This window comes from Ovis aries, chromosome 5 (genome assembly GCF_016772045.2).
Source record: "Ovis aries strain OAR_USU_Benz2616 breed Rambouillet chromosome 5, ARS-UI_Ramb_v3.0, whole genome shotgun sequence".
Classification (NCBI taxonomy): domain Eukaryota; kingdom Metazoa; phylum Chordata; class Mammalia; order Artiodactyla; family Bovidae; genus Ovis; species Ovis aries.
Genome location: NC_056058.1, coordinates 59303366 through 59329246, shown reverse-complemented (window position 1 = coordinate 59329246; position 25881 = coordinate 59303366). Strand labels below are relative to the sequence as shown.

Genomic DNA, 25881 nt, shown 5'->3' with positions numbered 1-25881 from the left:
TGACTTCATTGGTGTTTATTAACAATAAGCCAACAGAACACAGATGAGTTGGGGAGACATTGGGAGAGAGAAAGAGCACAGAGGCTGGACAACCACTCCAGGCCGCCCTGCCCCACAGAGGATGCCATGTGCAGGGAAGCTGCTCAGGCATTTTCCCACCCCACCCTCACCCTTCAGGGAAGGAGGGACCCTAGGGCAGCCCCTCCCATGCCTGGGGATTGAAGACGCCAGAGTCTCTGGGTAACCTGTCCCCAGGTCACAGGCCTGGGGTGTCAGTTGCTCTCTGCCTCTACCCTCATGTCCATGCCCAGGGACCCACGTGCTGAAGCAAAGTGGGCAGCATTGGGACCAGACAGTCATGCGTGTGAACCGGCTCCAAGTCTCTTAGTTGCCTGGTGGTCCATAGCCAAGGTCAATTCCCCAGCAATGCCTGGAGCTGGTGGAGACAGTGAGGGCTCCCAGGACAAGGAAGAGGGGAGGAGAGGGCCCTAGGTCCTGACTGACCCCTTGTCTCCACCTCTACAGGGCAGGGCAGGTGCCCCCTCCTCCAGTCCTAAGCATGTCCACGGCTCCCCGCACAGAAGGAAATGGGGTCCAGTGAGGGAAGTTGTGGGGTCCTCCTCCTTCCCCTTCCCTCCACCTGCTTAACACCCTAGCTTAGGCATTGGCCCCTGTGCTCTGTCCTCAACAGGCTTCCCACCTCCACCCTGCACACTGAGCCAGAAGTATATTCTATCTAAAGCACAGGATCATGCAAACGCCCTGCCTGCCCACGTCCCTGACTCCCCCACTCCCTCAGTCTTCATTCACACCTGAAACCTGGTGTAACCTGAAAACACTTGCTTCTCCCACCGTTCTCCCTTCTCACGTGCCCTTGGTCACTCCCTGGACTGCCTCCTGGCCACAGGGGAGGAAAACGGGGCCATATTCTAACCTCCATACCTTGGCTGGGTGAGCGCCTTGGCCAGAGGCCCTCCCCACCCTGCCCTCCTCTTTTTCTCTCTCCCCCCAAATCTGCCCATCCTCCAGGGCCTCAGGCCCTACGTCCTTTAGGAAACTTGGCCTGTACCCGTGACCCCATGGGAATCTTTCTTCCACTTGACTTGCTAACCCTTGATGGGGCCTCATGAACCTTGGGACACCCAAGTGTCCCTGGCAGCTCAAGATTCCGGCTACACTGAAGTGTATGGGGCAGGCTCCCTTAGGGAAAGAGAGGGGGCTGAGTCCTGAACAGAGATGAGAGGGTGGTGCCAGCTGCCATGTGAGAAAGGAAGCTCGCTGGTTAGGAGGCCTGGGGTCCGGCCCCCTCTGCCATGTGACCTTGAGTAAGTCCCTCCTTGGCCTCCGTCTGTCTGTCTGTGAAGAAAGGGCTGAGCTGGCTCATCTCAGCTTTGAATGTCTGTGTGTGTGTAGGGAGCAGACAGAGGTTTTGGGAGAGGCAGAGTTCACAAGAAGGACTTGCTTTGGGGACCAGCATCACCATGGCAGCCTCCAACAGCCTCAGGCCTCTCAGAACCCCCGAGAGTGTGCAGCTCCCCTCGGGGGCCGGCAGGGCCTGACATCTGCCTTCTTCCCGTCTCACATCATGGATTCCTCCTCCTCTGCAATCTCACGGTCTACTTCGATAGCCGTGTTCTCGAAGCTGGTGATGCCCCCGTACTTGCGCATGTGCACCATCAATGGCTTGGGTGACTGGCTCCCGGCCAGCGTAGCCACATACATGCCTGTCCGGTTCTCCTCCAGTGATGGGCCCCAATCCATGGTCGGCCGGCTCGCCTGCTGAAGCCGCTGCAGCAAAGCAACCACAGGGGTGAGAACCAGGGCTGGTGGAGTGCTTCTTGCGGCTGAGCACTGGTAAAACCCTCACCAAGTCACCTGGATTAGTCTTTGCAAAAACCTGGGGAAAGGGAGGGGGTGCTGTCACTTCCCCAGAGGAGTGTCACATAAGTGGAGAGAATCCTGCCCTGCAGCTCACAAGTTGGGTGGGTGGTCTTTGGGCATGAAGTTTAAGCTCTGCTTCCAGCATCTGTACCTTGGGAACAGGATGCCTTCAAAGGATGGTTAGCAAGGCACTGAGATAAAGCTCTCAGCAGGGTGCTGGCAACAGAGTAAGGCCCAGTAAATGGTGGCTGCTGTTGTGGTTACATGGTAGGCAGTCTGGGAGTCCACTCTGGGTCCCTTTCCCTAGATGCTGAGTCTTGAAGAGCTGGGAGCTTTGGTGGGACACCCATGCCCTAGAAGGATGGAGACAGAAGGACCATGGCTCTTTCTCTTTTTAATTTTTTAGTCACAGTGGGTGGCATGTGGGATCTTAGTTCCTTGATCAGGGATTGAACCCACATCCCCTGCATTGGAAGCGTGGAGTCTTAACTGCTGAACCACTAGGGAAATCCCAGAGTGGCCATCTCTGACATTCTGCCTCTGTTTTACTCTGACCTTTCCCTCTCCCAGCCCAGTTTCCATGGAAGGAGGGAGCTGACTAAGATGATAACTAAGCCTGGACAATCTAGGATTCCATCTTCCTCAAACCACATTCCCAAGCTCTCTGCCTGCCCTGCCAGGGAGAAGAGCCCCAGACTCTTCAGTGAAGAAAGACACCAACAGTAAGTGGAGCCATGGGGTGTAGGTTCCAAGGGAGATAATGTATGTGAGCCCTGGGCTAAGGGCCTCACACAGCCCCATACCCAAAGCATAGTGATGTCCATTTAGATGTGTTTATTGGAAGCATGTTACCCCACTGATCAAAAACCTGCCAAAAACTTGTCATCTCACTGGGAATGAAATCCAAAGTGCTCACCTGGCCTCCGTGTCTTGGCCCCTCTCTATCTTTGTGATGCTGGCTCCTGCCACACTCTCTCTACCAGCTCTGATCCAGTCTCACTGACCAAGTCCTTGCTGGCCTCAAACATGCTCGCTCCTCCTGCCTCAGGGCCTTTGCACTGACTGTCCTTCTGCCTAGGATGCTCTCCCCTTAGACGTCTTAACCTTGGCAGTTTAGTCAGGTCTGTATCCCCTCCTCAGAGAGGTCTCCCGTAGTCACGCTGGCCTGAACTTCCTTCACTCTCTATTCCGGTATTCTGGCTCGGTTTTGTTTTTAAGTATTATACTTACCACTGCCTTCATATGTTTGTTTATTGTCTGTCTCCTGCATTAAAATACAAGCTCCCCGAGTTTAAGGACTGAAATTTGTTTCCAGCTGCTCTCTAGTGTCTAGACCACGTTTCTCAACCCGAGAGCCCTGCTGACTGTGGTTAGAGAGGAGTTCTGCACACTGAACAGTGTGTAGCAGGATCCCTGACTTCCAGATGCCAGTAGCATTCTTCCTCTAACCCTGCCCTCTCAGGACAATCAAAAAGTCTCTAGACATTACCCAGTGTCCCCTGAGGGCAAAATCACCCCTGATTTTGAGGCGATTTTGAACTGGCTTAGAACTGAGCCTCGTGCGTCCCAGCTCTGTGCTGAGGATGGGCTTATGTAATCCTTAGAGTATCCCTGTGAGAGGGCAGTATTATTACCTCCAGCCCCACAGATACTATCTGAAGGAATGGTTCTGAGACATTAGTTAAATTGGCCAAGGTCGCACAGGGGGGACGTGGTAGTGCTAGTGTTTGAACCCAGGCAGTCTTGACCGCATCCTGAACTTGAAAACTACCCTGCTTTTCTGTGTCTCACAGTACTGACTATGTTGATGAGCTTTTTTTCTTCTCACAGCAACCCTATGGGCAGGTATCACTATACTTATTTTTTCCCCTTTTTTTCCTAGGGAGAGTGTGAACTCAGTCCCCCACTATCACAAATTATGCAGTCGAGTTTTCTGCATTTGGGGAAATCACAGGGGTTAGCACATCTGGAGTGCGCTGGATGAACCACACCCTGGAAAACCACGTTCGTGATCATGGCAAGTCCCCTGACATGTAAGGACACTGCCCTCATTTTAAAGACAGAGAAAGCAAGGTTCAGAGAGGTGCACTCACTTGCTTAGGATCCCAAAGCTGGCAAGTGGCAGCCCCAGGACTCCTATCCTAGTGTGTCAGTGCTGGGAGCCCTGGTCTCTGAAGCTGGCACTCCTGAGCTGGACAGTGACTCCTCTGTGGGACTCACAGAGCCCCCAGTGCCCTGGCCCCTCTGCCTGACTGTGGGTGGTGGTGGCAGCGGGACAGGAGGGAGACAAAGCCAGGCTTGGGCACCATAAACTTCCTCCTTCCCTCCGCAGACACCCTGGCTCTCAACATGGAGACAAGTCTCCTTTAGTAGCACAGGTGGGGCTCCTACGGTTCAGAGAGGGAAGGGGTTTGCCTCAAGTCACACAGCAGCTGGAGACAGAGCAATGGCTGGACTCCAGGACTCCCCTGTGGTCTGTGCTATGTGACCACAGTCCACTTCTGCCAGGGAAGGGCTCTGAGCTTCTCTTCAGAAACTGGAAGGTGGGATGAGGGACAGCCAAGGAACAGTGAAGGTGAACGAGCAGGGGGGCAGCAGTGTGCTGGTTAGCAGGCTGGGAAAGAGTGGAGGGGCATAGGAGTCCTGATTCCTAGCCAATTTCACTGTTACAATTATTCCCACCCTTGTCAATTTCATGTTATCAACGATTTGACAACTGGCTCACAGTTTTCCTGAATATTTAACAGTTAGCTCTCATGAAGCAGTGCTGGTGGCTCCAGCACACTTCTGATGGTGGGCATGTATGTGTGTGTGTCCCAAGGCTGTCTCTGGGCCCTAGCATGCTCACTCAGCCCTGCTCACTCTGACACCCTCTTGCCACCAGAGGACTCCCCGCCCACTGCCTTAGAAGCGGAGGACCCAGCGTGCCGAGGGCACTTGAGGTTCAGAGGGGCTGGGTCTTCAGCAGCCATACAGCATCCTGGCACATCCACTGACCCACAGAGGGCCCCTCCTCCCGTCTTCTGAGCCTGCAGAATCCCATGCCGAACGGCTTGCACTCTGTATGCTTCCTGGGTCTCCCCACAAAGCCCTGGCCATGGGCAGGGCTCCTGGTCACAGGAGGAGGATGAAAGCTCATCCCTGGGTTCCCTCAATGTTGCTTCAGACCCGGAGTTCCATAGGAAAGCTAGCAACCCAAGTTCAAATTCTGACCTGTGCACAACTCACCATGGGATGGTGGGTAAACCCCTTGTCCTTTCAGGTTCCCCCATGACAGGGGGGCCTTGGCCAACATTAGTGGTCTCTGGATTGCTCCCCTCCCCTGCCAGAGGCCCCGCGTGGTATGAGGGGCCATAGGACAGGACTCTGGCCTCAGAGCATGCCGCAGCCCAAGCCGATCTGAGCTGACTCACAATTCAGGCTATGGGTTAGGAAAAAAATGCTCTTCCCAGTTAAAAGCACCCTGCAGGCCCTGAAAACGGTGTTGGAGCAGAGATTGTCTGCTCTAGAGGTTGGGCGCAGAGCAGGGCCATGGGGTTGGGGGCTGGGGGCAAGCAGGGGTGGGGCAGACTCACCTCCCAGAGCGAGCCCTCCTCTCGAAGCACGGCTACCAGCATGCCGGCTGGGATCATGAGGCAGGACAGCAGGCCCATCAGGATGCCCAGCAGCTCTGCCCAGGCTGGGAAGCGGTAGCTGCCATACTCTGAGGGCTGGTACTTGACGATGCTATACACCAGCAGGGCCTGCAGGTGGGGGCTCCCAGCATCACAGAGGGCCTCGGGCAGGCCCCAGAGCTTGGGATAGCCCAGGTTTGAGCTACTGTAAAGCCTGAGATAGCTCAGCCCAGGGCCATCCCAAGGCCTGAGAGAGCCCAGCCCAGAGCCACCCAGTCTCTGAGAAAGCCCAGTCCGAAGCTATACCAGAACCTGAGCTGGCCCATCTTTGGAGCCTTTGCAAGTCCTGAGACAGCCCTGTCCAAAGCTGACCCAATGCCAAAGCCTGAGATGGCCTATCCCTGAGCTGCTCCAAATCCAAGGCTAAGAAGCACAGCCTCACCACCCCAGCCCTAAAGCTCTGAAGCCTAAGAAAGCCCCACTCATTCTGCCAGTCAGATGCAGGGCCAGGCCCAGTACAGCTACAAAAGCTGGGGACACCACGGGAGAGGGGAGTAGACCGGGATCCTGGTACTCACTCTATCCCCTAGCCCTGACAGAGGTCCACTGAGGGTCAGGGCAGTCCTCCCAGACTGAATGCCCAGAAGGTCCCTGCTCTCACCCCTAAGCCTCCAGCCAGCAGCCCTCCCTTCCACCCTGGTTACCAGGAGCGTGGCTGGGGACAGGAACAGCCAGCAGGCCCTGAAGTAGAAGCCCGGCTTGAAGCCCAGCATCATGTGGATGTCCCGGCAGAACCTCTGGATGCCTGCACAGGGGAAGGAAGGGAATGGCCCCACCCACAGCCTCACAAGCACCATCAGCCCCTCCTCCACCCCAGTTGCCCCCACTGGAAACCCTGGCCCTTGGGACCAGAGACCCAGTGCAGGGGGGCCCCAGGGTAGACTCCCATTCTCCCACAGCGGGGAGCCTGACTCCGCCTCCCACAGCCCCTCTCACCATACACCCGGGTGACGGCGAGGCATGTGGTGATCACCACCACCATCAGCCCGAAGCTGGCACTGTAGTCGTCCAGAAGGACCAGCCAGTACATGCCCCCCTGGAACACAAATCACAGCTCTGGAGTGCCCTCATCCCAGCCTCGATCCCCAATGCTGCCCCTTCTCCAGGCAGGAAGTGAGCTGGGAGCAGGCAGGCCAGCAGGGAGGGCGAGATGATAGAGCGTGACTGCTGTCTGCCTGTGAGCTCTCTATACACACCATCCAATTTGAGTCTCACAAGCCAATAGCCCATATGTAGACCCCACTTTATCAGTGGGAAAACAGGCTCAGGAAGGTGAAGCCACTTGTCCTGAGGTCACTCATCAGTGCAGGAATAAGGCTTGAAGACTTTTTAGACTCCAAAATCAGAACTCTGGGTCATAGGCCAAGCTGCCTCTTGAGAAAGAGGCTCTGGGGTCGACTAGCTTCCTCCCACAGAGGAAAGAAGCAGGTAGCTTGGGGCATGTTTGGACTGGCCACAGACAGCGCTGCAGGTGTCTGCCCCAGCCTTGCCCACCAGCTGTCCGCCCACCCCACAGCACCACTCACATCCGTCGTGAGGACCAGCCCCATCAGGTACATGGCCACGCAGATGAGCCCCGAGAACACAGCCTTCTTGGGCCGGAGGTAGTACGGGAACTCATCCGTAACAGCTGTCACAATGGTCTCTAAGAAGGCAAACTAGGGGGAGAAGGGGGCTCAGAGTTCTGCCCCCACCACACACATACAAACACACATAGAGAGGTCCATCCCACAGATGCAGATACACACACAACACACATATCATACGCACATCACACATATCATACAAACAGAAACATCATGTGAAGACATACACAGATACACAGGCACACATCTCACACTGGACAGATACACACAAACATAGATGCACATACAGACAGATATACCCACATCACACACGGATAACACGTGCAGCGAGACGCACACACACCGCAGACACGGACCACAAGGCACGCCCACTGGCATGGGCAGCTCACCTGGCTGTCCAGGCCGAGAGTCAGCAGCATGAAGAAGAACAGGAAGGACCAGAAGGGTGACAGAGGCAGCATGGTCATGGCCTGCGGGTAGACGACAAAGGCCAGGCCAGGGCCTGGGCCGAGGGCACACGGGGTCAGCAGCCTGGGGAACGTGGGGCCCCACACATGTACTTAAACACACATGATTACTACTTACACCCACTTGCGCCAAACCCAGAGATGTACACTCACTGCACACTTCCAACACTTTCTTAACTCCTAAGACACAGGCCAGCACACTGTCCGTGCTCCGTAAACACAGGTTGATTTAAAAAATGAATTAATAATAAGTACATGAGTAAACACAAGACCAAATATAAACCCTCATTTGAATACGCTTATGTGCACAATCATTTGCACGAACAGTTCCACGTACACACACACACTCAGATACTCCCATTGGCGCAAGACACTGATTCACAACATCATCCAAACCCTCAATGCACTTACACAGGCATCTCCATACAGGGTGTGACTCATCTGAACAAGCAAGGCAAGTTCCTGAGGTGTGACAAAACACGACAGTCTCCTCCAGAAAGTCACTTCTCTCCAGACACAGGTTGATACATATTCATTTGCACACCCATCCTTTTGCACTTGAACACTCAGAAAACAGCTCAAACACATTCATTTGCATGCATGCTATGCACGTACACACATACACACACCATACCCATCCACAACCTTGCTGGTCCACATATATGCTCACTTGCCCAGCCCAGCTGTGCCCGATGCACCCTCCACCCACCAGGGCCAGGCAGCCTGCCCACCTGCTTTGGCTACTTGGTCCACAGGTACACCCAGCTCCTGAGACATGTAGCCCAGCACGGAGAAGATGGCAAAGCCAGCCAAGATGCTGGTGATGGCGTTGCCCAGGGTGACAATGAAGGTGTCTCTGCCAGGAGAAGTCCAGGCACAGGCCGGGGTGAGCGGCCTCCATCCTCACCCACAAGGCCCTCCCCGGCAAGCCGCTCTCCTACCCACTCCAGCTGCCGGGGTCTGGGAGGCAGCACTGACCTATAGATATTCTGGTGAAATGTGTTGTAGGAGGCAAAGGTGAGGAGCCCCCCGAAGCCCACACCCAAGGAGTAGAAGATCTGAAGAGCAGCTTCGATCCACACCTGTGGCAGGGAAGGATGCAGAGGGAGGGCAGAGAGGAGAGGTTGGCACAGCGTGGTGCCCAGAGAGGGAAGGCGGTAGGGCAAGAGCCGGTTGACAGGCCCAGGGATGCTGTGATGAAGGACCTGGCTAATGAGTGACAGCACCTGGGAGCAAGGCCTGCTCTAACACTGCAGGACTTGGTCAAGTTCCTTCCTCTCTCTGGGCCTCAGTTTCCCCATCTAGGATCTAGAAGATACTCTCTAAGCTTGGTCCAGTTCTGAAGAAAGTAGTGCCTTGTATAAATTTTCAGTAGATGTATACTGACAATCAGCCCCTGTAACCCTTTTACTGCCTCTAGAGTTGGAGGAACCTGGATTTGAATCCCAGTTCCCCCACTTTTGAGCTGTGTAGACTCTTCAAGCCAGTTACCTCTCCAGCCCTCATGTCCCCCATCTGTACTGAGGGGATAGGAATGGTACCTGCCTCATTGGCTGGTGGTAAGGATCACATGACTACATTATGCACAATGCTAGAGCAAGGGGCAGGCATAGTCATCCACCAACAAGTAAGAATGCTACCTGTCAGGACCATTTTTCTATTATTATTACTAACATCATCCTTGGGTTTTACAGTCAGGTCTGGGAGGAAATCCCAACTCTGCTGCTCCCTAGCTGTGTGACCTGCTAATTCTTTTGGGCTTCAGTTTCTTCATCTGTAAAATGGGAGAATAATGTCTACTGCATAGGATCGTGTATAGTAATAAAGGAAAAAGATACACAGTGCCAAGCACGGTGTCTGGTACAGGGGATTCACCATGTGGAAGATCCTCCCCCAACTCCCTTTCCCTAGGGAGTCTTCTTTCCACTCCCTTTACATGCTAGCTTGACCCCTCCCTTTACATGCTGGCCTTGAGGGTCTCACCTTGGAAGACAACAGGTGGTGGAACTGAGGGGTGAGATAGAACTGGATGCCCTTCCAGGCCCCAGGGAGGGTGACTCCACGGACCAGCAGCATGAGCAGGATGAGGTAGGGGAATGTGGCCGTGAAATACACCACCTGAGAGGCAGTAAATGGGGACAGAAGCGGGTGACCTTCTCTCTTCTCTCCTCCTCTCAGAAACCCCCATCTTACTGACTCACCTCCCCAACCTTCAGGTAGCCCAAGTTAGAAACAGCCACCATCTGTGATGCTCTCTTTCCTTCCCTCACTCCCACCACATATCACTGCTTCCCAGGGCTGTTCCCACCCATCCACTCTCTCCAGCCCTGCGCCCTGGTCCAGGCCCCCCACTCCACCCCTTCCCCCACACAAACCCAGCCTGCATGGTCATTAGACATTGGACATGCCCAAACTCTCCTCTGTCCTGTCTCCACCTGTTCCCAAACCTCCAGCTTCACCCCCAGCAAACACCATCAAGTCCCAAGCCCCTCACTGCCTTGGCTTGCACCACGATGACCTCTCCTGGCTTTCTAATGGTCTCCACGCTTTCTAACCTTTCTTTTAATACTTCTTTTCCTCATGGACAACATCTCAGCACTTTGCAGAGAGATAAGTTCTAATTTATAAATGATCGAGTAAACCACTCAGAAGGTTTCCAACTCCTAAAACAGCTCTATGGCCCTTCCTACCCTCCATAAGCTACAGTGGGCTTTGTCTTCCCAGCTTCTAGCTGGTCTTTTTCGCATAACAGTTGCCTGACTTTTCCACCTGGGGCTGTTTCAATTTCCAGCTCCAGGCCCAGCTAAGTAGAGCACTCCACCCTTCTGCCCAGGGTGACTGGTCCAGAGATGAGTCTAAGACCCATCTATCCAGTGAGACTCAATTCTAGGATTTTTGAAACCTAGGGCAAGGGAGATAGCACCCCACTCCAGTACTCTTGCCTGGAAAATCCCATGGAAGGAGGAGCCTGGTAGGCTGCAGTCCATGGGGTCAGTAAGAGTCAGGCACGACTGAGCGACTTCACTTTCACTTTTCACTTTCATGCATTGGAGAAGGAAATGGCAACCCACTCCAGTATTCTTGCCTGGAGAATCCCAGGGACAGAGGAGCCTAGTGGGCTGCCATCTATGGGGTCACACAGAGTTGGACATGACTGAAGCGACTTAGCAGCAGCAGTAGCAGGGCAAGGGAGAACACTAAGTAGGAAAGATATATGTGTGGTGTTGCTAGGGGCAACCTCATGAAGAATGAAGCCTGAGAAGTCAATCTGGAGGAAAGCATTGCTGAGAGACCAAGAGAACAACATTCCTGATCTGAACCGCTAGATCCAGCAGTACCTGAAGCAGACCCTCTGGACTTTCCAACTGAGTGTGATAACTGGCTTCTAGTCCTTGCATTTCAAAGAGCTGTGACTCATGTGCACCCTCCAGGCATTCAACAAACACTTGCTGAGCTTCTCCAAAGTGCCAAGCACTAGATTAGGATACAAGCTTGAATAACAGATAGGTCCTGCCCTTGGCATATTTCTAGTCTAGTGAGCCAGCCTGGCCGCCATCCAGCCCCGTCTCCACATCTTTCTTCAGGCAGCGCCTCCCCCTTCCCCTCAATGTCCTCTCCCTTCCCCTCTTCCCAGTTGAAGTCCATTCATCCTCTCAGGCTCGGTCCACACCCTGCCTCCTCCAGGAAGCCTTCGCCCTTCCCAGCCTCTCAGGCCTCCAGGGCCTCCCAGCTTCACCTTGCCCGAGGACTTCACACCCTTGAGGATACAGAGGTACACGATGACCCAGGCAAGCAGCAGGCAAAGGCAGAGGTTCCAGCGGATATGCCCGGGACTTCCGATGCCCTGGCTTCCTTGGATGTGGAGGACGTAGCGGCTGTGGGAGACAAGGCTTGAATGTCCTCTGGTCCACTTGCCATGCTCCACAGACATGGAGTGAAGCTGTGGCCGGCCCGCAAGGCTATCCTAGCTATTCTGTGTTTGATTCCCCTCCGTCCTTCTCTGAGCAGCTCTGCGCCCAGGAGCTGGGCCTCCAGAGACAGTGTCACCCAGGCTCCTTCCTCGTCAGTCTCCACATGGGTCTGGCCAGTGGGAGGCAACAGCTGGAGACTGGATGATGGGTTAGGGTATTTGCACACTTGCGTGTATACATGTGTAAGCATGCACGCCTGCACACCATCAGAGGCTCTACAGCACAGCGCTGGCTAGGTGGCCCTTCCTCTGAGGCTTTCGATCTCCCCTGATTCTGATAACACTGCCTCCTTGCCTCAGGGGCGGTATGACTGTCCCTCTTGCTAGTCCCTGGTGCCTCACATTTCCATGTAGATCCCTGCACCTCTGTGAAGTCCCTCCACTCACCCAACTCCCTTCAGTGAAGCCCTGTGACAGTGCCATCTGCTTCCTGCCTGCTCCCCAAATGATATAGCAGGCCACAGCGTTGCCATGGAGACCCTAGGCAGCTGCCAGTGACCATGTCATGTTCTTTGGCTTTTAGTTGCAGACCCAAGCCTGTCCTTCCCCACTGGTCAGACATATTCCTCAGCAGGTGCAGACACTTTAGATTCATTTCAAATGGACAGATGAATGAACTATGTAATAAATGCAGGTTGGAGGCTAAAACATTTAAAAACATGGGGCTCATTTGGGAGAAAACTCCTAAGAGAGTAGCCTTTTGCAGGCAAAGGGTTATGGTTATCTGGTCTGTGTCCTCTGGTCAGCCAATGGTCCCTACCTAGGAACAAGGCTAGTTTGGAATGTTCCAGAACAGGATCAAGCATCAGGAGGCCTTGATTCTAGTACTGCCTCTGCCAGTAAGTTCTGAGCAAGCCTCTGGGCCTTGTTTTCTCAGCTATAAAGTGGGACTTTGGGACAGGCCAGTGGGCAGTGATGCCCTTCTGACCCCCACCACTCAAAGGGGCTCGTGATGTGGCTGGTTCTGAGTTAACTGTGTCATTCTCAAGCAACCCTTTACTCTCCTAGAGAGTCTCTCCTGTTAGACTAACCCGAGATGGTCCTGTTTGACCATGGTCTCTGCTAAGTGTTTTGCCTACTAATATAGTCGGCGCTCAATAAACACAGATTGAATAAATAAACGAGTGACTGATACCATCCTATGAAGCAGGGACTCTCACTACCCCTTGTACAGAGGAGGAAACTGAGGCTCCAGATGTTGACAATGACTGTTATCATCAACATCATTACTATCAGCTAGCATTTATTGAGCACTCACTATCCACCAGGCTGAGCGGCACAATTTAAATGCCTTCTTTCCTTTAATCCTCACAGTAGCCTTCAGATACTATCACACCCGATTCAAAGATAAAGCATCACAAACCAAATAAATTGTTCAAGGCCACACAGCTGGTTAGGTGAAGAACTGGGGTTGGAACTCAGAGTCCATCCAACACAGCACCTGAACTCAACCTTTGAGGCGCATGTAGAGCCCCATAGGAGCACGGGCACAGTGCTGCCCCCTGTCCCTCCCTGACTGCTGCTGGGCCAGTAGGGGCCTGACCTCCAGTACTCCTCGCTGGGGCTGACAGTGCTGGTGAGGTTGAGGGGCAGGGCCCCGTTGCCGTCCTTGGAGCCTCTGTGCTCGAGGCAGAGGTCCGTGTTCCACCAGTTGCCACAGTGTTCCCAGGGCAGGTTGCTGGTGAGGGAGGCGAAGAGGTAGAAGAGGACGTAGGCGATAATCATGTTGTAGTAGATGGCCACGAGGCCCACGATGAGCAGCATGGCCGCGCCGGCGCCTGGTGGGGGGAGGGGCGGCCTTCAGGCCAAGGAAGCCGTCCCCTTTCTAGATTTCACCTCCCTCTCTGCCTAGAGGACAGAGAGTGGGGGGTAGCCTCCCTGCCTCCCTCAGGCTTTCAACACTGCCCACCCCTACAAGGCCTCACCTTTGAAGAGGGGGCTGATTTTCCAGACGGCCAGGGGTCCCAGACTGGAGAACTGGCCCAGAGACAGCTCGAGGAAGAAGAGGGGGATGCCGCAGATGGCCAGCATGAGGAAGTAGGGGACAAGGAAGGCGCCTGCAAGGAGGAGGGAGGGAGGGGAAGGTCTAGGGATGGGAGGTCAGCTCCCCTTAAAGCCTAGCTCTAGCCCCACCCCCTCCCATGACTGGCAGACACCTTCACTTCTCACGTGGGGCTGGGCACTGCGGGACTGTCTTCTTTTCTGCCAGGAGATCACTGAGGGCCAAGTGGACATATGGGGATTTACTTACCTCTGTAGCCCTAGTGCCCAGGCCAGGACTAGGCTCAGACAGACATTGAGTGAATGAATGAACAAATGAGTGCGTGAATGAATGCATTCCCTGCCAGATAAAGCACAAACTCCTCAGTACAGAAATCGATGACCTTTAGAATCTGCCTCCTGTCTACCTGCTCCTCCCCTCCTCCCAGTGGCACCTCAGATGCTTGTGGCTGCCACCTGTGGTTGCCTGTGCCCAGCATCCCTCTTCCTTTTCTTCTCATATTGGCAGCTAGCTCCTTTACAGGACTGCCTACGACCATATGGCTCTGGAAAGGCTCCCAGTCACACCAGCCAACCCCTGCCCACCCTTCCTGGGCACATATCCCAAGGCAGGCCAATTAGAGACCTTCCCTGCAATCCAACATAGATTCATTCAGAGGGAACAGTTCTGAGGAGGAAGTCATTCCATAGTTGTCTTTGGCCACCCCCGACACACCTGTAGGGAGGAAGTCTGATCCAGGGAAAATGAGGTCAGCACACAGAAAGAAAAAGCCTCAGGAACCAGGGAGAGGGAGGGCAGAGACCACTGTGGACATCCCCGAGTTCCCGGAGCTTCAGAGGCTAGCACTCATACTTCCCCGTCGTCCCAATTCATCTTGTCCTCGCTTCATCTAGTTTTCCTTGCGTTTCTGTCGCTCTGCCAACATCTGCTTCTTTAAGGAGTTTGGTAGAGACAGGAGGAGACACGGAGTGCTGGCAGGAGCAGATTGGCTCCGGAGATGATAACCCTGGGGTGGAACGTTGGGTCGCCAGCATGTGACCTTGGGCAAGGAACCTGGCCTCTCCAAGCACAGTGGCCTCATCAAGACAACAGTGCCCACCCAGGTGGTTGTCATCAGGGTTAAGTGAGGCAGGCCTGGGGCCTGGCAGATGGTGAGTGCTCAACCCCAGCTATTGGTGGTGAGACTTAGAATAGCTACTTGATGAAGAAGCAGGAACAGAGAATTTAAGATGGAAAAGATGTTGTATTTGCAGCTTGAAAGGAAGGAACCAAGAGGCAAAGCTAGATTGAAGATTTAAGAACCCAGGAGTAACTGATTGATGGAGTGAGGTTCCAAGGGAGGTGAGGTGGGAGAGGAAGGGATGCAGAGAATACTGAGAGCGCAGTAACCACTGACAGGCAGATACAGCTCTTTATCACAAAGCGGAGGCAGCCCCCTCTGCCCATCACTCAGGGCCCAGGAAGTGCCAAGGCTTAGGGAGAGAACTGAGTGAGTATCTACCCTGGGGATGAGAGGGGAAGGAAGAGACTGGGAGAGGAAAAGTGATGAGGCTGGGTGAGCGCCTACTTCCAGCTCAGGTCACCGCTTTCAACTAATCAGCCCAGGGTCACATAGGGGACAGTGGCCAAGGTCACTTAAAACCTCACTCCACCCTGAGCCTTGGTCCACTGGCCTCAACACCCCTCATGCAAGCATCGGGCTCATACCTCCTCCATTGGTATAGGCTCTATAGGGAAAACGCCAGACGTTCCCCAGGCCGACACAGTAGCCGATGCAGGACAGCAGGAAGTCCAGCTTGCCTGTCCAGTTCCCCCGGTCTGCGGCAAAGTCCACGTCCAGGTCTACATCGCCCTGGTCGCTTGGGGTCATTAGCAGGTCTGGGGTGACAGGCTGCCAGCGAGAGACACCAAAGAGGTGAGACAGAAAGGCAAGGCCAGGTTGAACTGGGACCCCCCCACCCCCACTCCCATCTCGAATAAGAATATGAACTCAAACAGGGCTAACTGCAAAGAACTCTATTAGTTCAGACAATCAACTGCTCTCACTGTTACCCTGGGCTGACACCCAGGAGCTAACGTTAGCTGAGGAGCTCCACGGCAGGAGCTCCTCAAGATTTCAGGTGACTACAAACTTTTGAGAGCAGCAGGGTGGCTCTGGCACTAAGAAAGCTATCTTAATCTTAGTTTGGCTAACACAGAGGTGAAATCAAGTGATGGTCCTATTTTGATGATGATCTTAATAACAGTTACCATGTGTGAGCAACTTATCATGCACTCACTGTGCGAAACATTTTACTCATTACCTGATTTCATTCCCAAAACAGTTCTGAGAGCTAGGTACAAACAGAGGTACTTGCATACTCAATTGTGTCCAACTCTTTGCGACACCATGGACTGTAGCCTGCCAGGCTCCTCTGTCCATGGAGATTCTCCAGGCAACAATACTGGAGTGGGTTGCTATTTCCTCCTCTAGGGGATCTTCCCCACCCAGGGATTGAACCTGTGTCTCCTGCATTGGCAGGCTGATTCTTTACCACTGAGCCCCCCAGGAATCTCTGAAAGCTAAGTATTCATCAAAGGGAAACTGAGGCTCAAAGAGGTATCAATAACACATCCAGAGCTTTTACAAGGCTGACTAGTGGGAGAACTAGGTCTCCAGTCCAGGCTTCCTAATGCTGAGGCCCAGATCTTCAATTACCCAGTGCCGGAGTTCTGCTACTCCATTCTGAGCACCGTATTTTAAGAACGATACCAGCAGTTTGGAGCATGTGCACAAAGCAGGTGGCTGGACTGGAGCATGTTCAGGAAAAGCAGTTACAGGAGGACAAGAGGAAGAAGCAGGGCCCTTAGCATAGAAAGGATGGGGCGTGGAGGGAACGTGGGCTCCCTTGGGTTTAGATGTATGCTGTGTGGCTCAAAGAGGCCTGCTGAGGACTGTGAATTTTAGTTCTGAAGCAAGAAGAAGCTACTGAAGCCCCAGTCTGTCTAAGGAAGTTGTGACCTTCCTGTCTCCAGAGGAGAGATGCTCACACAGAGGGGAATGGGAACCAGCTGTCCCTAATATCCCCTCCCATAATTTGAGGAGGGTGGAGAAGTTCACTGGGCATCCTCCTTTTAGGCTGGGGCTGGGAGATGGAGGCCCTCCTCAGGGTGCTTGGAATCCTGGCCCAAGGGATGTGAGGTAGTGTGTCCGTGAGTTGTCTGGGCTTTGGATCCGGAAGAAAGCCCAAAGTCCCCAGGATGACTATCTAAAATTCACACAGCAGCTCCCAGAAGTGCCTCTGGGAGCAGGGCAGGAGAAAAGGGGCAGCTAGACATTTTCTGCTTGACTCTGAAAGCCATGTCCCATGTAGAGGAGAACAGAGCTGCAAAGAAGGCAGGTTATCAAATAGTGTCATGGTTTTCAGAGAGGAAAAAGGACCTCCTGCTTCCTGCTGAGGAACAACCATGAGAAACTGTGATTCCACTAGACTGGACGTCAGGAGATGACGATTCTCACCCCCGATCTGTGCCAATTCAGTACGCAACCTTAGGAAAGACTCTTCTGAGCCTTAATTTCCCCATATGGACACTGAGGAGATTTCCAAAAACAAATCACTTGAAATGTTTGTAGATGTTTGAGGGAACAAGGGGTTTTTTAATCAAAAAAGTTTGCGGAAAGCTGGGTTATCACAAGGTAAAACAGGTTTCTTTGTTGCAGGACTTGTCATATCCTTTAATGGGCGTGCACTGTGACTCTCCAAGTAGGTTCTAGAACAGACAAATATCCTCCAATTCTACTTAAGAAAAGGGTTTCAAGGAGCTAGCATGCCAGGATATCCTTGGCAGAAACACAGATCTAGATAATCTTTAGTTAGTAGTCTTCTGGCTCTGATGGTCTGTGAGGCGAGATTCACCAAGGAGACTTCACTGCAGTGGTCACGAATCAGATCAGGTCCAAGCACAGGGATTCAGCAAACAGCTCCACCCGATTTGTTTTATCTCCTAAAATTGCCCTTCCTGGCACCAGCCCAAGGAGGTGTCTACATACACATCAGGTGACAGAGGAAACTTTGCTGGTGACTTGTCATCTGACAAGTGCTAGCATGAGGATGGTGAAAGGACGGTCCAGGTGTCACAGGACTGGAAGTTTCTGGCTGCGCTGGCAGAAATGTGGTAACAGCATTGGGCCCTCGGTGATAGTGACAGCCGTGGTGGTGATCCCGCCTGAGGCTGGCTATCGGCCAGAGGGGCAGTGGTGATGAGGGCAGCCTAGCATGATTGTGGGTGACGGTGACAATGAGAAAGAGCATGAAAAAGCTGCTTTTCAAGTAACGGGGCTCTAAGGGTTGAAACCAGTATGTTGCCAGTAATTTCTTAGCTGTGATCTCAGACATGCTGGGGTGAGGGTAGCAGCAGTTCCCGGACCTGTATGAAACCCACCTCTTCCCTCCGATTCCCTTTCACTCTCCAGCTGAATGGGTTTCAGCCCTCTGGAGCCACTCCCTCCCAGGTGAACTCTAAGAGGGATAGGGTAGCAGCCATTGACACTGGCCCCTGGTATTGGATGGGGAGGCAGGCCTGACACCCTGTGACTCCCCAGTCCCATTCAGGCCAGCTGGCAGGAGGGCCCGATAATGAGGTTCCTCTGATCCCTCCTGAGAAGCTGCTGCCCTTTCTGTGTTCACAGAGCGGTCCTGGCTCTCTGTTTCCATGGTGACAAGAGTTTCAAGAGCAGGATGCTGTCAGCTCCTCCCCCAGTCAGAGGGAAACCTGTTTCTGCTCCAGAGACAGAGGATGGGGTCCTCCAAAGCTGAGCCAATCCAAAACCCATGTGGTACCTCCATCCCAACCACGGGGTAGATCCCAGGGGGCTGGCATAGCAAGGATGGAACTAATTGAGAGACAGGAAAGCAACCAAATCAATGGGGCAGGCTGGAAGCTTAATGAGTAGCTTCACATGTCTGCCTGAATGTGAGGCTGCCACCCCTGATCCCCCCACTCCCCACCCAGAGTCACAGAGGAACACAAATCTTAGCTTGCCAGATCCGCACCCCTCTTTTAGGGACCAGCAAATGTAGTCACCAGCAGCAGCAGGTCTGGGAGAGGTAGGATTTCTCAAGCCAAGGCTCTCATACCTTCTTCAGGATGAGAGAGACAATAGGAATTTGGAGTCTGACTTCATCATTGTACAGACGAGGAGATGAGTTTCAGAGGAGAAGAGATGAGCTCAAGGTCAAATGGTAAATTAAGGGCAGAGCAAAGCCGGGACCCAGACCCCTGACTCTCAGTTGTATGCTCCTCTCTGAACAACACCATTCCTTTGCCACACTTGGTCACTCCCTGCCCCCTTCTCTTCAAGACCAAGAGAGGGGACCCTGAGGCCAAGGGCCCCACCCCTGCCCTGTTGGTTTTAGGTTGCTCAGTTTAACCTTCAGGAAAGCAGTAAGTTGCACCCCTCTGTGCCTCAGTTTCCTTGTCTATAAATGGGGGATAATAAGACCCAGCTCCCAGAATTGTTGGAGAATTACTTGAGATAAGGTTTCACACAACATGGGTATTTACATAATGAGTGGCCTTGTGCCAGTGAGGGGTGGGGGCTCTTGTGAGGAGGGAAAGGAAGGAGGAGAGAGTAGGATGGAAAAGAACAGCGGCTGGACTTAAGACGCAAAAGATCCACAAATGACCCTAACAAGTCACTCATGTCAGTAAATAAAAAGAACCCATTTATCACAGTAGTTCCACACTCAGCTGCCCCAGGGCAGAGAGCTTGAATGAGTGCATGTTGGGGGTGAGGGTGTGGCTTGTGGGAGAGGGGACAGTCAACAATACCAGCTGCTGTGAGTTCATGGTATCCCCCCACCCCAGGACTGGGGGGCCTGCTTTGGTGCCCCTCACTTGGGACCAGCGATGGTCCAGGTTAGACAACGTACTTGCTCAAAGTCACCGGGTAAGTGGCATTTGCAGAAACACTACCCATGAGTTTGGACTTCTTGGTTAATACTGGTACTTTTAAGCCCAAAGCCAGAAACTTCCCCCAAGACTCTCCCTTCTTATGCACTTGCAACTTGGCTGGGAGGTCCAACCCCAAGGACAAGGTGGGGAAGGGCTGAGGTCTGTGTCTAGGAATACAGAGACTTGGCCTCCTCTCTCATGCCAGCTTCCACCCCACCTCCTGAGCTATGGGGTCTTGCATTTCTTCCCTCCTTGCCTTTGCCTCCCTTGTGTCCTGCTGAGGGGCAGCCTGGGGTCTTAGCAGGGAAGCTCAAGCTGCCAGGAGAACGAAGCCAGTGGGGAGGAAGGAGGTGGTGGGCGCTGCAGGGGCAGAAGCACCTGCAGGAAACCAGAGTGCCCCTGCTGGCTCCCTGAGGCTGCTTCAGTGTAGAGTGCACAGATAAGGACCTGGTCCAAGCCCCCACCCCCATTAACCCAGCTCAGGGCTGTCTCAGCTATTCCAGCATCCCCCATCCCCCACTCCCCTAATTAGCTCCTGGGGGAAAGGGATGCAGGTACTGGGGAGGGGCGCGTGCCTAGCCCCAGCACCCCTACCTCCCGCCTCCTGTGGCTGCAGACACCTGTTTGCAGAACTTGGCCCAATGAACCCTAGCCTCTCCCCGCCTCCCCTCCCCCACTTCCGCCGTCACACTGCATCCGGACCCCCAGATGGGAAAGGCCACCCCCCCTACCCCGGGCAGACTGTGACCCCGCCCCTCCCTGCAATCCAGCTCAGCCGGCCTCCCCGAGAGCCCTGAGCCAAGTGTAGGTGTCCTCGCCAACCCTCCCAGGGGGCTCGAAAGGGGGCGGGCTTCTGCACCCCTCCCTCAGGTGCGCCCCTGCCCTCGTGCCCTACCTTGCGAAGGTGAGCTCCCTGGAGCTTCTTCATCTTGGAAGGCAGGTCGCTAGGGCTTCCCGGCTTGGCTTTTCCTGAGCGCAGAGAGCGGGCGAGGGAGCAAGAGATCGTGTCGCTGGCCGGCTGCCGCGCCTTGGCCTCCGCGACTCCCGCACACCGGCTGGGGGACCGCGGGCGCAGGCGCTGCCGTCTGCTACGGGCGTGGGGCGCGGGTTGGGCGCTGCAAACGCCCTGCTTCTCCCTGCGCAGCGCCCGAGGCTGGGGAGGGGCGCACCACTGAGCCGGTGTAGACTCCCAGACTGATGGGCTGACTGATGGACAGAGGAGGAAGGGGAGGCGGGGGGAAGGGATGCGCACCCCCGCAAGCAGAGCTGCGGATTGGAGGGGCCCCGAGCGCGTGAGGAGGGGAGTCTAGGAAGGACGCCCTCGGTGTTGAGGCCTCGGCTGTTGCCCCCTGCGTGACCTTGGGCAAGTACTCTGCCCTCTCTGGGCCTCCCTCTCCCTAGCTGGGCAATGAGGGAGACAGGCCGTGCGCATGAGCACTAACAGCCCAGTCTTGGGTTCCAGCATCCCTGTGCCTCCTCTTTTCTGTGTGACCCTGTCCACGTTACTTAAACTCTCTGTGCTGTCGCTTCTGTGTCTGGAAAGTGGTAACAACAAACTTACCTTCCTGACAAGAATGTGAGGAATCCAAGACGTTTGTGCATAGAAAACATTCAGCGTAGGGCCTGGCACATTGTAGGGGCTCAGTAAACGTTTATGGACTTGTCCATATGAGTTGTCCACTCTTGTCAACAAATGAACAGCCAATAGCCAGGTATTTATTCAATCACCTAACCTACCAATATTTATTAAGCACCTAAAGTGTGCCGGATCCTGGGTTAGGTGCTAATATTTTCTCAACACAGTGACCTGGAGAAGAGGTTATTATCCTTATTTAACAGAAGGGGAAACTAAAGCACAGAGAAGTTGAGTTACTCAAGTTCACAGAGCTAGTGAGGGACCTTAGTGACAGAGTCAGGCCTCATGGGTCTTCTAGACTAGTAGTGGTCCTGAACATGCCCCTTTCCTTGGGATGAAAGTGAAATAAGAACTTTGGGGTGAGGGGAAAGAATAGGGCAAGTGGCACTGTATGGTGATGATAGCAACTTAGATCATGAGCACGTGGGTTCCTGTTCCCCAGAAGTATGACCTTGAAGATGTTCTAGCTTCCTATCTGTAAAGTGGGCCATCAGCCAGTTTGGGCTTGGCTGACTTCTCAGAGTGTTGTGAGGGTCCAGTAAGCCCACAGGTAGGATGGGAAATTATTAGCTAGGGCTTCCCAGGTGGTGCAGTGATAAAGAATCTGCCTGCTAATGCAGGAGATGCGAGAGACTCAGGTTCTATCCCTGGGTTGGGAAGATCCCCTGGAGTAAGAAATGGCAGCCAACTGCAGTATTATTGTCTGGAAAATTCCATGGACAGAGGAGCCTGGTGGGCTATACTCCATGAGGTCACAAAGAGTCGAAAATGACTGAGCAACACGATTATATGCATTGGTTTGTGGAACTGAACCCATATTTGGTAGCAGGCCCAGCATATACATTACAAATCACGCTCCTATCACTCTCAAAAGTGTCCCAGCTCAGACATTGCCCTACTGGAAGCCAACACGGGGAGGTCTTTGGGGAGAATGAGATTAAGTGTCTGCTGCCTCTCCTCTCCCTGGAGTGGAAGACAGGAAGAGTTTAAAGCATAGCACAGGCGGGCTCCCAGGTCTACCTCTCCTCCCCAGGTCCCACTTATTGTTCTTCAGTTGCTGAATCGTGCTTGACTCTTGTGACCCCATGGACTGCAGCACACCAGTCTTCCCTGTTCTTCACTGTCTCCTGGAGTTTTCATGTCCATCAAGTCAGTGATGCCATCCTACCATCTCATCCTCCATCGGCCCCTTCTCCTCCTGCCCTCAATCTTTCCCAGCATCAGGGTCTTTTCTAGTGAGTCGGCTCGTGGACAAAGTATTGGAGTTTCATCTTCTGCATCAGTCCTCCTAATGAATAGTCATGGTTGATTTCCTTTAGGATTGACTGGTTTGATCTCCTTGTTGTTCAAGGGACTCTCAAGAGTCTTCTCCAGCACCACAATTCAAAAGTATCAATTCTCTGGTGCTCAGCCTTCTTTATGGTCCAGCGCTCACATCCATACATAACTATTTGAAAAACCATAGCTTTGACCATACAGACCCTTGTCAGCAAAGTAATGTCCCTGCTTTTTAATATGCTCTCTAGGTTTGTCATAACTTTTCTTCCAAGGAGCAAGCATATTTTAGTTTCATGGCTGCAATTACCATCTGCAGTGATTTGGGAGTGGGGTGATTTTTAGGTCCCAGCCGCTCCTTTCTTTAAGCCTGGCAGGGCTTTCTTTAAGCCTCACAGGGCAGGCAGGGCCTCTCCAGACCCAGGAAGGAAGGAGCCCCTTAGCCATGAATGTGAAGTGAAGGGGGGATTCACTGAGCCCTACTGTGTGCATTGATGCGCTCATATCCAATATCTAAATTTTAGTTCTTTCCAACAGCCTGGAGAGTCAACTTTGTGCTTCCCTATTTTGCACCTGAGGAAACTGTCTTCAAGGAGTGAAGTTGTATGCCCAGGGTCACAAATCACTGAATCTTTGAGCTTTGAAGATAAAGCCAGGAGGGCCTTAGGCCATGCCTCAGTCAGTTCAGTTTAGTCACTCAGTCGTTCTGACAATTTGTGACCCCATGGACTGCAACACGCCAGGTTTCCCCGTTCATCACCAACTCCTGGAGCCTGCTCAAACTCATGTCTATTGAGTCAGAGATGCCATCCAACTATCTTATCTTCTGTCGTCCCCTTCTCCTTCTGCCTTCAGTGTTTCCCAGCATCAGGGTCGTTTGCAGTGAGTCAGTTCTTCGCATCAGGTGGCCAAAGTATTGAAGCTTGTTTCACCATCAATCCTTCCAATTAATATTCAGGACTGATTTCTTTTAAGATTGACTGGTTTGATCTCCTTGCAATCCGAGGGACTCTCAAGAGTCTTCTTCAACACCACAGTTCAAAAGCATCAATTCTTCAAGGCTCAGCTTTCTTTACAGTCCAGCTCTCTCATCCATACATGACTACTGAAAAAACCATAGCTTTGACTAGATGGACCTTTGTCAGCAAAGTGATGTCTCTGCTTTTTAATATGCTGTCTAGGTTGGTCATAGCTTTTCTTCCAAGGAGCAGGCATCTTTTAATTTCATGGCTGCAGTCACCATCTGCAGTGATTTTGGAGCCCCCCAAAATAAAGTCTCTCAAAGTTTCCATTTTTTCCTCTTCTATTTGCCTTGAAGTGATGGGACCAGATGCCGTGATCTTAGTTTTTTGAATGTTGAGTTTTAAGCCAGCTTTTTCACTCTCCTCTTTCACTTTCATCAAGAGGCTCTTTAGTTCTTTGCTTTCTGCCATAAGAGTGGTATCATCTGCGCGTCTGAGGTTATTGACATTTCTCCCAGCAATCTTGATTCCAGCTTGTGCTTCATCCAGCCCGGCATTTCACATGATGTACTCTGCATTTAAGTTAAATAAGAAGGGTGACATTATACACCCTTCATGTACTCCTTTCCCTATTTGGAACCAGTCTGTTGTTCCATGTCTGGTTCTAACTGTTGCTTCTTGACCTGTATACAGATTTCTCAGGAGGCAGGTAAGGTGGTCTGGTATTCCTATCTCTTGAAGAATTTTCCTCATTTTGTTGTTGTCAAAGGCTTTGGCGTAGTCAATAAAGTAGATGTTTTTCTGGAACTCTCTTGCTTTTTCGATGATCCAGCAGATGTTGGCAATTTGATCTTTGCTTCCAGGCCATGCCTGGGGAGAGGCAAAAGCCAGTGGTTCCTGGATCCAAGGGCCTGTGGCTGCTATCACACCTCTTACAGGATGGGTGGCAGCTTGACTGAACCACTCCCTCTCATTGGCTTGTAGGTTTCATTAGGCTCTAAGCAAGGCACAGAGAAGCATGGGAACAGGGAGTAGAGACAAGGCCTTGGCTCAGGAGCCCTGAAAGACTCGCCTCCTTATTGCCGCTTCCCAGTAGCACCTGCTCCCCGCAGATCCAGCCCTGGAGGGAGCCAGTGCTAGAGGAGGGGAAGGGAACAGGGCTGGGACTTTAGCCATTCTCAAACACATCATGACGTGGCCACCAAGCAGCAGCAGCAATCACTGGGGCTCACCTTTCACATGGGGAAAGGGAGGCCCCGAGGAAGCAGGACTTGGAAAATCATTCAGTGAAGCAGAGGCAGGTGAGGCCTGGAATCAAGGAGTCTGACCCCACCCAGACTCTGCCCTCCATGTCACAACTTCCTCCATCCTCACCCTCATCACCACAGCCCTTGTTGGAAAAGTCTGTACTTCATACAACAAACAACCCCCCTTCCCCAACATTTTTCACAAGACATTGTCCACATGAGTCAGTCACCTTCTGAAACGCTGGTTTTATGATCATGCAACTGGCCATGAGTTCTGCCACTGAGCACATTTGACAGTTGTTCTCAACACAACCCCCCTCCCCCTCCAAGGGGAAACTTGGGTACCACTTGGCAAAATAATTAGTTAGGAATCCAAACCTAATAAATAATCTATTTCCCTTTTCCCTTTCCCTCTCCCTCTCCTTAATTTTTCTTAGTCTCACATCAAACCAGAAAAATGGGGATATGTGCTGGACTTAAAGAAAATGTGAGATGAAAATGTACTTCCTTTTATTATATAGGAAGATATTTTTAAATGCATATAAATAAACATTTTTAGTTTGCTTAAATGTTCAGACTTTATCTCTGAAGAGCATGTGTTTTGTTACACCAGCCAGTGGTGACTGTGAAAGATGAGGATCCAGACTGCTAGTCCATCTGGTGAGATTCAGAGAAAGTAGTTCTGGAGCGGCCATACCCTCTGAAGCCGCCCCATCCTACATCTGCTCTGCTCCCAGCTTCTGTGTCCCACTGGTTGGGCATCTCTTCCACTTAGAGTCAGGCTGGCTTCCTGGCTAGAGACCTCATCTCTGTGAGTACTCCACTCCCAGCCCCAAGTCCCTCCCTAGTCTTGATCTGTGGCCCTCTCTGCTCAGCCCACACCAGGCTCTGGGCAGTCAGTGACGCAGTCTCGTCCACAAGACTCAGGTTCTCAACACAGGGTTAGGGGTCTACAGAGATGTAGCGCTAACATACATGTTTCGGATGTGCTAGAGGCCATGACTAGGCCCTGAGCCTTGCACAGCCAGGCCAGGCCAGATTTCACTTTTGCCTCCACACTTTCCCCATCTCTAATACCAACTCAGGGCCTGCCACGCAGCCAGGGGGGGAGCATAAAGTCACTATATGCAAAGCAGAAGCAGCACCAGGTCATTCCTGATAGGAAAACCTGAAAACCTCTTAGCACGGGGGTGACTGCAGGGTCTGACAGTACTTGAGGGGTACTTTTCCTGAGCCATTACAACACC

General features: G+C 52.8%; 1 protein-coding gene and 1 non-coding gene across 4 annotated transcripts; both read right to left on the bottom strand.

Annotated features, from left to right (window-relative positions):
- Nucleotides 1-20710, bottom strand: SLC6A7 (solute carrier family 6 member 7). Of its 3 annotated transcripts, none has more exons than XM_042250975.2 (14): nt 20410-20710; nt 15288-15471; nt 13504-13635; nt 13122-13356; nt 11345-11483; nt 9592-9726; nt 8587-8690; nt 8340-8464; nt 7531-7643; nt 7082-7213; nt 6492-6591; nt 6200-6300; nt 5457-5675; nt 1-1788 (listed from the first exon to the last, which is right to left on the bottom strand). In XM_042250975.2, exons 1-14 carry the CDS (start codon nt 20440-20442, stop codon nt 1579-1581), a joined length of 1962 nt encoding a protein of 653 aa, XP_042106909.1. In that variant the 5' UTR covers nt 20443-20710; the 3' UTR covers nt 1-1578. The 3 variants fall into 3 exon arrangements, with proteins under 3 accessions (XP_042106909.1, XP_004009020.1, XP_042106910.1); XM_004008971.5 differs by having other exon boundaries at nt 5457-5624; XM_042250976.1 differs by lacking the exon at nt 20410-20710 and having other exon boundaries at nt 13504-14586; nt 15288-15399.
- LOC114115102 (U1 spliceosomal RNA) lies at nt 3760-3922 on the bottom strand. Its single transcript, XR_003589599.1, has one exon. It is a non-coding gene; the product is annotated as a U1 spliceosomal RNA (small nuclear RNA).
- Nucleotides 20711-25881: the final 5171 nt, after the last annotated feature.